The sequence below is a fragment of the Macaca fascicularis genome, chromosome 7 (assembly GCF_037993035.2).
Source record: "Macaca fascicularis isolate 582-1 chromosome 7, T2T-MFA8v1.1".
NCBI lineage: Eukaryota > Metazoa > Chordata > Mammalia > Primates > Cercopithecidae > Macaca > Macaca fascicularis.
In genome coordinates this window covers 138,925,381-138,937,456 of record NC_088381.1, presented here as the reverse complement: position 1 = coordinate 138,937,456, position 12,076 = coordinate 138,925,381, and the positions used below count along the sequence as shown (strand labels likewise).

General features: G+C 34.1%; 1 protein-coding gene across 15 annotated transcripts in view; it reads right to left on the bottom strand.

Annotated features, from left to right (window-relative positions):
- PCNX1 (pecanex 1) overlaps positions 1-12,076 on the bottom strand; it is a 210,766-nt gene that overhangs the window by 56,012 nt on the left and 142,678 nt on the right. For 13 of the 15 annotated variants that reach the window (XM_005561665.4, XM_005561671.5, XM_045396644.3 and 10 more), the window contains 6 exons: positions 10,457-10,598; positions 9,580-9,757; positions 6,932-7,040; positions 5,683-5,812; positions 2,134-2,192; positions 188-403 (listed from right to left, as the gene is read on the bottom strand). In XM_005561665.4, the coding sequence (XP_005561722.1) occupies positions 188-403; positions 2,134-2,192; positions 5,683-5,812; positions 6,932-7,040; positions 9,580-9,757; positions 10,457-10,598 (834 nt within the window). Of the gene's footprint in view, positions 1-187; positions 404-2,133; positions 2,193-5,682; positions 5,813-6,931; positions 7,061-8,426; positions 8,583-9,579; positions 9,758-10,456; positions 10,599-12,076 lie in introns of all 15 variants that reach the window. The other 2 variants (XR_012415914.1, XR_012415913.1) reach the window with 2 other exon arrangements.

Here is a 12,076-nt window from a genome sequence, read left to right as displayed (position 1 = left end):
AAATATGATTCTTCTTGGAATATGGAATGTGGGTGAAAAAATCTAATACTTACTCTTTAACAACTTTTCTCATTCCACAATCCCAAATATCTAATTCTATGACAACTTCTGGTTTGAGAGAGAAACATGTAAAAGTAAGGTGCCACAGGAGTATGCTACAGAAATAAAAGGTGAATGAATGTCTTACCTCTGAATTCAAGTCCCCGCAGCTGAAAAGTGACCAGACCATTGCCTATCTCTATAAGGTGTACTAATGCATTGAGATAGTCAGAGGCAAGGATGAAACAGTCCCCTGTACTGTAGTTTCCCCATCGTCCTAGCAGCAAATCACCACAGAGGCTGTGTTGTAGGGATCTAGTTAAATGCTCATAAAAGATGGAATTCAGATTGTTGTCATCTGATCCTATAAAAAGGGATTTAAAAAAAAGTTAAATTTCACCTTAAGTCCTCTTGACAAACAAGATTGTTAAAAATATTAAAAACTTCTCGCACATATTTATTGACAAGGAAAATAACATTCATACCCTTACAGTTTCTACATAAGTAAAACACAGGAAAATGAATTTAGATTTATAAGTCACATAACCTCCCAGAATCTATGGTTCTCATTCACAAAATGTGAGAATTTGACTTGAAGCAATCTAAGGACTTTTCGACCTCCTCAACAGTTAGCAATTATTCAATAAAATATGCCTTATAATTAAAACCATGTAAGAGAAATGAGAAAAATAAAAGAATTCAGAAGAAGAACAAAAAGACTATTTAGTAAAGGAAGCAGATAAAATAATACAAGATTTGAACAAATAAAACATAATACAAGATTTGAACAAATGAGACAATCAAAAAGAAGTTGGTTAGTCAATATTAGCCATGTTGAGACGAAGGGGAGGGGAGGGGAGGGGAGGGGAGGGGAGGGGAGGGGAGGGAAGGGAAGGGAAGGGAAAGAAAGAGAAAGAAAGAGAAAGAGGAAGGAAGGAAGGAAGGAAGGAAGGAAGGAAGGAAGGAAGGAAGGAAGGAAGGAAGGAAGGAAGGAATTAAAATAAACATCACTTAATAGATTATATGACCATCTCTAGAAGTAACTCATGCAAAGCAATAATCTGTAAATGCATGCCCCAAGTATAGTATTGCAGAACGGTAAGATATTCAAAGTGTAATAATTATTTTAAACCTAGCCTAACTGAATAAAATAATGAAAGGAAACTCCAAATTCTAATGTCAACACAATGGCTGTATCAATTCTATGTCAGCACAACACAAAAATGTATATACTGATTCAGGACATGGCCTTTGGTTATGCAGAATGGCGTCATCAGCAAGATAAATCTAGCCCCTTACAAGCACATACTAGAGCTGAAATGCTTATTTTCTCTACCAGAACATGATGATGATGGTCATTAGTATCAAATAACTAGTTCTCCTTAGTCCAATGTTATCACTGAGAATTAATCAGATTTGAGGGAATTTATGAGTCAAATGGACGCAAATATTCCAGTGTATTTGAGAGTAATATTCATTTTAGTAAATTAATACACTGAGGTTCTGGTTGATATGCTAATCTCTCATTCTCTGTGACAGATTACTATTGAGTGGGCCAATAAAATGATGTTTCCCAAATGATAAGACTAAGAACCACACTTTAGATAATGGTAACACCAGCAAGGTGTCACCCACTAAAGCTCTATCCTGACTGGCATATGCCCCCACTTGATGACATCTCTGTACACAATAAACTGAATCAAATTAAATTAATATTGACCTAAACATTGAGGGAAGGGTGGAAGGAAACATATTAATAAAACATGTGTCAGTCTGATTACAGACCCTTGAAAACATCTGACCAGTTTTATTTTAACATTTTTCTACATTTTATCCTATGTAAGAACTATCTTTGAATGGAATTTTTCATTCTTATAAGCTTTCTTAAGATGCATTTTATAAACGGTGGATATATAAATTGTAGATACTGTAATTCATATATGTTTTGCAAAAGTAAAACAAATACTTAGTTTTTAAAAGTGAATATTTGGGATTCATAGAGGATTCCCAACAAGTTAGGAGTGAATATAAACATATATATATATAAAAACAAATCCTTAGACTTGCCTCCTTATTCACAAATACAGCTATTACCTGGATTTCTATCAAGCTGGGAAGCCAGTCTGGTATTTGAATGATCCACTCGTTTTGTGCTAAAGAAAATAAAACATTTTTAGTAACTTTCTTTACATTAAAAAATATTTAACAATTAAGAGTGAGGGAGAAACTATAGGAAACATATAAAATAAAGGTTACCACTTTATGAAAATCTCTGGAAAAAACCTGTGATTAGTATAACAATAAAACGCCTTGTTAGCACACTTTTAGGAATTAAAATTCTCCCCCCTTCACCACACATGAACACAGCAGATTTTTTTTTTTTACTGTACAGTGTATGGAAAGATATCTATGCACGCACTGTGATAAAAAAGCTGACCAGGATGAAAAAAATGTATACTGTACATGGTTCTTAAAAATTCAAAGAGGTGAGAACATTCTTTGCCAAAGGAAGGTATAATCTATTAATGCTCAGTGATGCAATGTTCTTTGGAACAGTAGTTCCCAAAATGTGGTCCATAGAACCTAAGGCTCTTTTGGGCAGTTTTCCAGATCAAAACTATTTTCAAAGTAACACTGAGCTGTTACTTGCTTTTTACATTGTGTTGACAACTGCACTGGTGGTACTAAAGCAATGGTGGGTAAGACTGTGGTGCCTGGGCATGAATCAAGGCAGCAGCACCAAACTGTTCTACCCTTCGCTGCTACACTTGCACAATAAAGCAAACAAAAAATCCAAGTTGCACATAAATATGTCCCTAATGAAGCAGTAAAAAGTATCAAACTTATTAAATCTCAACTCACAGTACAGGCCTTTTTAATACTCTGTATGGCAAAATGAGAAAATATATATGAAGCACTTCTGCTGCCTTCTGAAGTACATTGGCTGTCATGAGGGGAAGCATTTGTGCAACTGCTTGACCTCTGAGCTGAACTAGCTGTGTTTTTTTCTTGGAACACCATTTTTACTTAACCCTGATGGAAAAATTATGAGATTATTTAGATGTGGTCATTTGACAGATATTTCCCAAAAATAAAGAAAGTGAGCCTGTTATTTCAAGGAAAACAACCGGCAATACCTGTTGACAATAACAAAAATCTGAATTTTCAAACAAAAATGAAAATTTGGGAAACTCCTATCTACCACGATAAGCTTGACAGCTTCCCAATAATTAAAATTTCTTTCTGATTGGTGGTGATACCAATGAACATATTTTAAACATCATTACATAATAAAATGTGTCAACATTTAGAAAATCTACATTACTCAGTGAAGTAGTATTTTCCAAATGACCAATATAAAATGTTACAAAAGTATGCATGGGATCCATTCAGGGTGTAAGACAGATGAGTGGATTTTGATGTCATATAGTTCCAAAAGTTCACAGACATGGTTTTAGATTCCATATTGCAAGTAACTTTTAAGAAGCTCCCATTTCTTGGGTTTCAGTGAAAAATCAAAGAAAAATATCCAGGATTGTCTTAAAAGGCTACTAGAATACTTCTTTTTTGCCTGGGCAAGGTGACTCATGCCTGTAATCCCAGGACTTTGGGAGGCCAAGGCAGGTGGATCACTTCAGGTCAGGAGTTCCAGACCAGCCTGGCCAACACGGTGAGTGTGAAGCTGAATTTTTTTTTCAGATACTTCAATCAAAACAATATACTGCAGATGATTGAATGTATAGGTAGACACGAGAATCCACCTGTCTTTTAATATGCCAGACATTAAGAGATTTGCAAAACTATGTAACAAGGCCACTCTTCTCACTAATTTTTTGGGGGAGTGTAAATATAGTTATTCATAACTTTAAAATGTTATTTACACAAATATACAATAGATACATCATTGTTATTTTTAAATTAGTTAATAAGTAAACATTTGAAATTTTTGAGTTTTTCTTCCCACTCTAGTAAATATTAGTAGATAAAATCCGTATTTTTAAAACTCTAGTGTTTCCAATAACTTTTAAGAGGATAAGGCCGGGCACAGTGGCTCACGCCTGTAATCCCAGCACTTTGGGAGGCCGAAGCGGGTGGATCACCTGAGCTCAGGAGTTCAAGATCAGCCTGGTCAACATGGTGAAACCCCTCTCTACTAAAAACATAAAAAATAGCCAGGCGTGCTGGTGGGTGCCTGTAATCCCAGCTACTCGGGAGGCTGAGGCAGGAGAATTGCTTGAACCTGGGAGGCGGAGGTTGCAGTGAGTCAAGATGGCGCCATTGCACTCCAGGAGGCGGAGGTTGCAGTGAGTCGAGATTGTGCCATTGCACTGCAGCCTGGATGACAAGGGCAAAACTCTGTCTCAAAAAAAGAAAAAGAAAAGAAAAAAAAGAGTATAAAGGGGTTCTAAATCCAAAAAGTTAAGAACTGCAGCCATTGAACATTACTTTGGGCTAACTGGTCCAGAATAATAATAATAATAAACAACACCGAAATTCACCAAAATGGGAAATACCATGTGTGGTTTTAGATAAAGGACCAGAGATTTAGTTTCAAACCTACAAACTAGTCCACTGTTTAAAAGGTGAGATTACAATTTTCACCTATTAAATATGCCAATTTGTGAAAGTATAGAGAGAAAGACAGTAATGGAGATGGTCAGTAGAATTATGAATTAGTACAAGCTCTTTCTAAACCAATGTGTTAATATACATTAAAAGCCTTTAAAATGTTTATGCTCCATAACTCATAACTCCTAAAAGCATTCCCTTCTAGGAATGTTTTCTGAAATAAAATGAAATTTGGAGAGATTACATACAAATACAGTTACTAAGCTTTAGATTAAATAGCTAGCCCAAGGAACTAAGCCTAAATGGAGAAAATAATTCATGCACAAAGATGGTCATTAAAAACTTATCTTCTCAAAATAGCAGAAATAACCTATAAAAATTTAGCTTTAGAAATAGCCAGGTATTTCTAAAAAAACTATAACTCATTATGATGACTGTTATAATGATATTATATAGCAAAAAGTTGCAGAGTATTATTAATGTGAAATAATTCTAATATCACTGAAAGAAAAAATATAAAAATGAACATATTCAATCAGAACAATGTTTAAAAATATCTTCTAAGTAGAAAAAAATGGTTGGGCACAGTGGCTCAAGCTTGTAATCCTAACACTTTGGGAGGCTGAGGCAGGTGGGTCGCTTGAGCTCAGGAGTTTGAGAGCAGTATAGGCAACATTGTGAAACTCTGTCTCTATAAAAAATACCAAAATTAGCTGGCGTGGTGGCTCAAGCCTGTAGTCCCTGCTATTCGGGAGGCTGAGGCAGGAGGATCACTTGAGCCCCCAGGAGGCGGAAGTTGTAGTGAGCCGAGACGCACCACTGCACTCCAGCCTGGGCAACAGAATGAGATACTGTTTAAAAAAAAAGACAAGAAAAATAAAAAATAAAAAGTAATTTCCTCTGGCCTCTTTTTTTATACACTTTTCAAATTTTAAAAATATTTATAAAGTTTTAGCAAAAACAAATATTTCAACACAATAAATTATGAACTATAAATTCTAATAATAATGCTGTCAATAGTTTTTCCTAGTAGAAAAGATAAAAATTGTCTTTCAAGTGTTTTACTTTACTCACTTATAGTCTCTCTCCCAGAATTTCACAGGTCGGACATATGAAGTGATGAATATTGCACTTCCCAGAAAGGGGTTCAGTGGAGTAGAGAAGAAGGCCGAGACAGCAGCCTGAATAAACAGCATGGCTGAATCTATGGGAAAACTAGTTAAGGACAATGAAATTCATCTGAGCACAGATACCAAAAAAACCTCACAAAAACCTAGCAGATACATTTAGATCACATCAATTAGAGAACTGAGGGTCACCAGAAGAATACAAAAGAAGGTATCGCTGGGCAGCCATTAAGGGGTCACCAACAGAAAGACGTACAGAAAGTTCAACCTGGTATGATGTTTTCAAAGGAGCCAAATCAATATTTGCTAATACGTATTTAGTAAAAGTTCATATATTAATCTTGGGAAGAGATGTTAGAGTTCAATTTTCCACAAGGTTAAAACTAAAGCTTGCAGATACCGTAAGTCTGTCTTTCCATATCAATGTGGTTACTAACCCTTACTCCCTTACTATTATTTAGAAAACACTAAGAAATAGTGGGAGTAGAAAATTTTTTACAGAAGTTTAATTCTATCAGTTTCATATCACATTATGAAAAAATGTTTTGTACTTTCATTTATTAAAAAATAATACTAAACATTTCTTTTATGTATTAAAGATTCCTGGACTTTAATATTCACATATGCAAATGTAAGATTTAAAATCAGCATTACTTTCTTACAAAACCTGAATACTTTTCTTATGTTCAGATGATCTGTGGGCTACAGATATTAATACAAGTTAAACAATCAACAGTATAGGTGTGGATATAAAAGGTTATGGTTTTTTTTTTTTTTTTTTTGAGACAGAGTTTCACTCTTGCTGCCCAGGCTGGAGTGCAATGGCGCGATCTCGGCTCACCGCAACCTCCACCTCCTGGGTTCAAGAGATTCTCCTGCCTCAGCCTCCCGAGTAGCTGGGATTACAGGCATGTGTCACCACACCCGGCTAATTTAGTATTTTCAGAGGAGATGGGGTTTGTCCATGTTGGTCAGGCTGGTCTCAAACTCCCAACCTCAGGTGATCCGCCCGCCTCGGCCTCCCAAAGTGCTGGGATTACAGGCGTGAGCCACTGCGCCCGGCCAAGATTATGAATTTTTGACAATTTATTACACAGTAAACTTTATCTATGCCTGTGAAAGATTATGCCTATAAACCAACGTTCTTGTCAAGGATATGACTGCCCATTCTTATTAAACTTTAATTAGAAGGATACGAGGAACTGCAAAAGGCTGAGCAAAGGCATGGAAAGCAGAACCCCATGTGATCTGCCACGGGGCAATATAGGTATACACGAACTGCAGTTTATAAAGGAGTTCCCAAAGCTGCAGGAGGAAAAGAATAGCTGTCAGTAAAAAAAAAAAAAAAAAAAAAAAAAAACTTATCAGATATTTGAATTAGAAAATGAAAAATCTGTAAAATGTATTTTCCTCCTAATAGGGAAATGGCATTGAAATTATTTGCCATTTGCATAATAGGAAAAGATATATCAACTGCCTAAATGCTGCACTTATTTCTGAGTAAAGACACTTTCTAAGTAAAGATAGGTAGCTATATATGGATTTATGTTTCATCTGTTTAAAAAAAAAAAAAAAAATTCTATGCCCTCTACTGGCCATATTACGCTACTACAAGCAAAACAAAGAAAGGTAGAAAGCAGTCAAATAATTGTTCTTGAAAAAAAAAATCAAGATGTCTGCAAAGCTAAAGTAATACATATATTTATTTTATTCTAAGACACATTTTCCGCAAATTTTAGTGCTATGGAAACTGAGTATGTTTTAAACGTAATGTCAAAAGGAATGTGAAAACAGCAGCTGTAATACAGTTGTCACCGTCTGTTTCCATAGAAATTTAGTTGTGTATACTAGGCATCTGTTCATAACCTTAATTGCTGTCAGTGGAAACAGGATACACATTTTAATTTTATTTAAGATTGGATATGTTACAGTTGAGCAGTTTTTCAATGCTGAATCAGAGTTGCTGTACTTGTCCAAGACTGCCTCTGCATGATTAGGCAACAATCCCCTCATCCTTTAAAATACTTTAACTGATTTACAAATGAACTTACTTAACTTCCAATTTAAAAAAAGAAATCACAACTCCAACCAATTAAAAAATTGTAGATGAACTGCAGTATTTTTGCCATGATTCAAAATTATTTTTGCCATGACTCAAAATTATGCAGACCTCGGCACTAATGTAATCAGGATCATGGTAAGTAAAAGCAGCGTGTATATATCATCATGATGCCATTACAATGACTTAAAAGCAATGACTCAGAAACCTCTTCAGATTCTAAGTGTGAAACAAACTGTACTTCAATTTTAACTGTAACATTAAAGAAAAGAACAATATGTAACAATATGTAAGGGTTGGTAGGTAAAGGGATTTTTTTATACATGTAATTTTTATTAAAAGGTTATTAAATCCATGATATACCTTACAATGATATCTTAAAGTAAAAAATATATCTGAAGAAATCCCTTGAATACCACCGATTGTCACTGTTAAATTCTATCTACTGACCAATTCGAATACAAACTCAAAGGGACAGCTTTCTCTGTTTTGTTCATTGGTGTAGCTTAAGCATCTAGAACAGTTCTAAAACAGTTTTTTGTTTTAAAAAGTATGTTTAACAATAAAAGTATTAAGAAAATCCAAACTAATGCAGAGTTAAGTGTAGCAACTATATTTCAAAGATTATTTACTTTATATTTTACTGCAACTTTCACTTTTTTCCAACCAGTATAAGATGAAATACAATTTTCAATCTAAATATTTGAGTTTGTGAGAAACCACATGCTTCTTTATACAATTCTCTGATTAACTTTCTGGCTTCCTCCTTTGGTTAATAACCATACTCACTAGAAGAGGAAATACATGATAAAAATGCAAATTAGTGACTGAACAGATATAATACCGAAATATTTTCGAAGCTATTTGTCACAATATTGAAATTGACTATCAGTGAAATGGCTTTCCATTTTTACTGTTCCCCATCCTAGATCAGACTACTATCACATCTGAATTACTGCCATCATCGCTTAAGCTGTTCTCCGTACCTTTAGGTTCTCTCTTCCCCAACTGAAGCCAAATGTGGCTGACCAGGCTAACTTTCCTAAAATTGGAATTTCATTGTGTTTTGTAGCTGTTCATTTGCTTCAGCTCTCTGTTACCTATCAAATGGGATAATATATGTCAAAGTCCTTTGTATGTGGTCAGTGTTAACATGAAATTTAATCACTATTTCACTGACAAATAATCTGACTGTACAGCCTATTTCATTGAGAAAGGTAGTGTGATTCAGCAAAATGATTCTTGGGTTAGGAGGCAGAGGACCAAGATTTTACCATCTAATTTGTAAAAGGCCTAAGAACATCTATCTTATGGGTGGATAATGAATTTTAGCAGCAGCCTGTAAAGTTCAGAGTATTCTGCAAATGTCACATCAATCTAATTTCTGACTGCTCCCACCTAGCCTCAATCTCCTCAGCATCTACCTGTTTCACTGGCCTACAGAGCCCAATTCAATTATTACCACTTCTGTTTCTAAAATTATTCAAAACTATATACTTTTTGAGAGATTCTATATATTTCAAAATATATACTTATTAATGTTTCTCTAATTGTTTTATATAACTTAATCTTATCTTCTCAGTGATAGCAAGAAATATATCTTTTATAAATCACAGTGACTATCTTTGTTTAGGGATTCCAATGTGCTCCTAAATAACTGGTTGAAGAGAGATAACTTAAACAATAATAAATCAAATGAAATGTAAGAAAAATCCTGACTAAATAGCATATAACTCAGGGAGATAGTTTTTATAGATAAGGATATTCCTTTCAGTGATAAATTACCTTGTTGAAGAGTATGGACATAAAGAAGAGATCCAACAGCATGGTCTCTGAAAAAGCTTCATAGTCAAATTTGAAAAAGAGCACAGTAAAGATGACTGTGACATACTGATATGTAGGGCTGCTAAAAGAGGATCGTAGCAACTTCAAACCAGCAATGGTGATCATTAAAGCACCTAATCTGTGACACAAAGAAAACACAAATCAACTCATGACTGAAAACATTAGAAGAGACAGTAACTTAAAATAAAATTCACCATTTACTTTACTAAGCCTACAATATATACATTAAATGTAAGCTTCCAAAAATGATGTATACAGCTAGATAAATCACATCCTCAAAGTATCTGACTATTCCCTTTTAATTCTATTCATTATGATTCTTATCCTTTATATAAGGGACCATGTTTTAAAAATAATCGTATTATAATTCTGACATCTGATTCTCTATTTTCTCAATATTTCTATTACTTTAACACCAACTGCATTTAGCAAATGAAAAACATTAATGCAGACTCAACAATAGGCACCTACTCTATTAGGCAGGCTCATCAGATGACTATGGAGGCAACTGACCATTTATATGGTGTAAGTTACACAGTGCATCAAAATAGCCATCTAATATTAAAAATTAACCTTATTTTTAAAATGTCCTCTCATAAAATATCAATTGACAATGAGATGTCTGGAGTAGAGAATATGCTAACAGCAGAAACAAATGTTTAAAAAAGGGAAGTCAAGGACAAAATGTCACCTAAATTTTTAATCTCACAGTGCCTTGCATGAAGGAAACAATTATTTAATATTTGATCAACAACTTAAGACATTGTTTATAACAGCCCCCAGTAGTCAGACAATATTAGAAGACTATTATACTTACTCTGTATCCAGTTTCTTTGGACTAGCAATTGTCTCTGCACTGCTGCTCAGTTCATTGAGAACAATCAATGGATAGATTATATTCTTCTCCACAAAAAGAAGCCACACATGAAGTTTCTCAAACCACATCATCGTGGCTGCATCTAACAAGGCAGTATAAATCAAGAAGACTACATGTCATCTAACGTATGAAGTAGTTTGTCAATGTGATGAGAAAGAAAAATTTTACAACTCAAATTTAGTACCAAACTACAAATAAAATGTTTTTAAAAAGCAGTACTTTAATCAACTGTCAACTTCTGTGAGCTCTCAGATACTTACAAATTTGCGAGTTAGACATGATTTATCATTTAGATGAGTTTCAAACTTTAATTCTTGAAACCTCAGTTTTTAACCATAGCTTTTCTCATTTATGCTTATAACTTATCAAAAAAAGATTACTGAAGATCATTAGATTGCTCCTTCCAGCCAAAATAAAAATACGATATGATTTGAATTCGCATACTTAAGAGCAATTTTCATTGCCAATAATTTTTTTCCAATGCTACAATATTATTTCATCGGGGAAAGTGTCTGGGATAAACTAAAAGATTTAAAACATGGTTCTTTGGCTATCTGAAAACAGTATCACCTGGTTTTAGGAAGTTCTCTAAGATATAATATTTTTTCTTTGAGTTGCTAAAATCAGTACAAGGAAAAAAACAACTTTGCTGTTAGTAGTATAAATGTCAAAATGTTATGCTGAAACAAAATTTGTATTTAGACTAAATATTCTAAGGTTAAAAAAATAAGATCAATAATTTATTTTAACGAAAAGTGTTGGTCTTTAAAACAAACTAGATATGTGTCATCATTTATATAGGAAAGCAGTAATAGTTCACCATTAAAAACATATCTCATTCTGAGTTATTTTCCTGATGGTATAAATGGGCCAGATTCTTATGCAGTTTCATGTCATTTTCCTTTTTGAGGAAGCTTTCAAGGGCTTCAGAGTTCTCTAAAAAAGTTATCTTCAAGCAAATGAATGATTTACTCTACAGTAATTTGCTAACTGAAAAAAAAAGTGTGAGAAAAAAGTTGGCTTATTTAATAATCATTGGTATACAATAAATTATGACATAGGTATGAACATTATTATTTCTCTAAACTGAGGAAGTACAATATATTATAGATAATGGGGCCAATGAACAAGAGCTGAATACTTGAACAGGAAAGAAACGTCAGGGTTTACAGTGGTAAGGAAAAAGCTTGGCGAGTGAATTAGCCTTCTATCTCTTTTCCATCATTTTATACCTTATTGCAAATCTGAACTAATAACAGCAATTAAAAATGTTTTTAATTTCTTTTCACGTTGTCAACTCTTTTACACTCCTCTCTGGTAGGACACAGTGTCTCTGACAGAAACAGGAACAAAGACCTTTCCACCTCCCTACACATTAAGTTAAAACTATTTCAAGTAGAGAGGCCTTAAGAGGACTGGATTGCCTGTATGGCACTGAAAACTAATTAGGGGGAAGAGTAGGGTCAGGAAAGAGAAGCAATGGACATACAAAAGAGGATTCATCAATGAGAAGTCTGTGAAGAACAATTTAGAGAGGCGAGAAGTAAGTTTCTTCTGTGG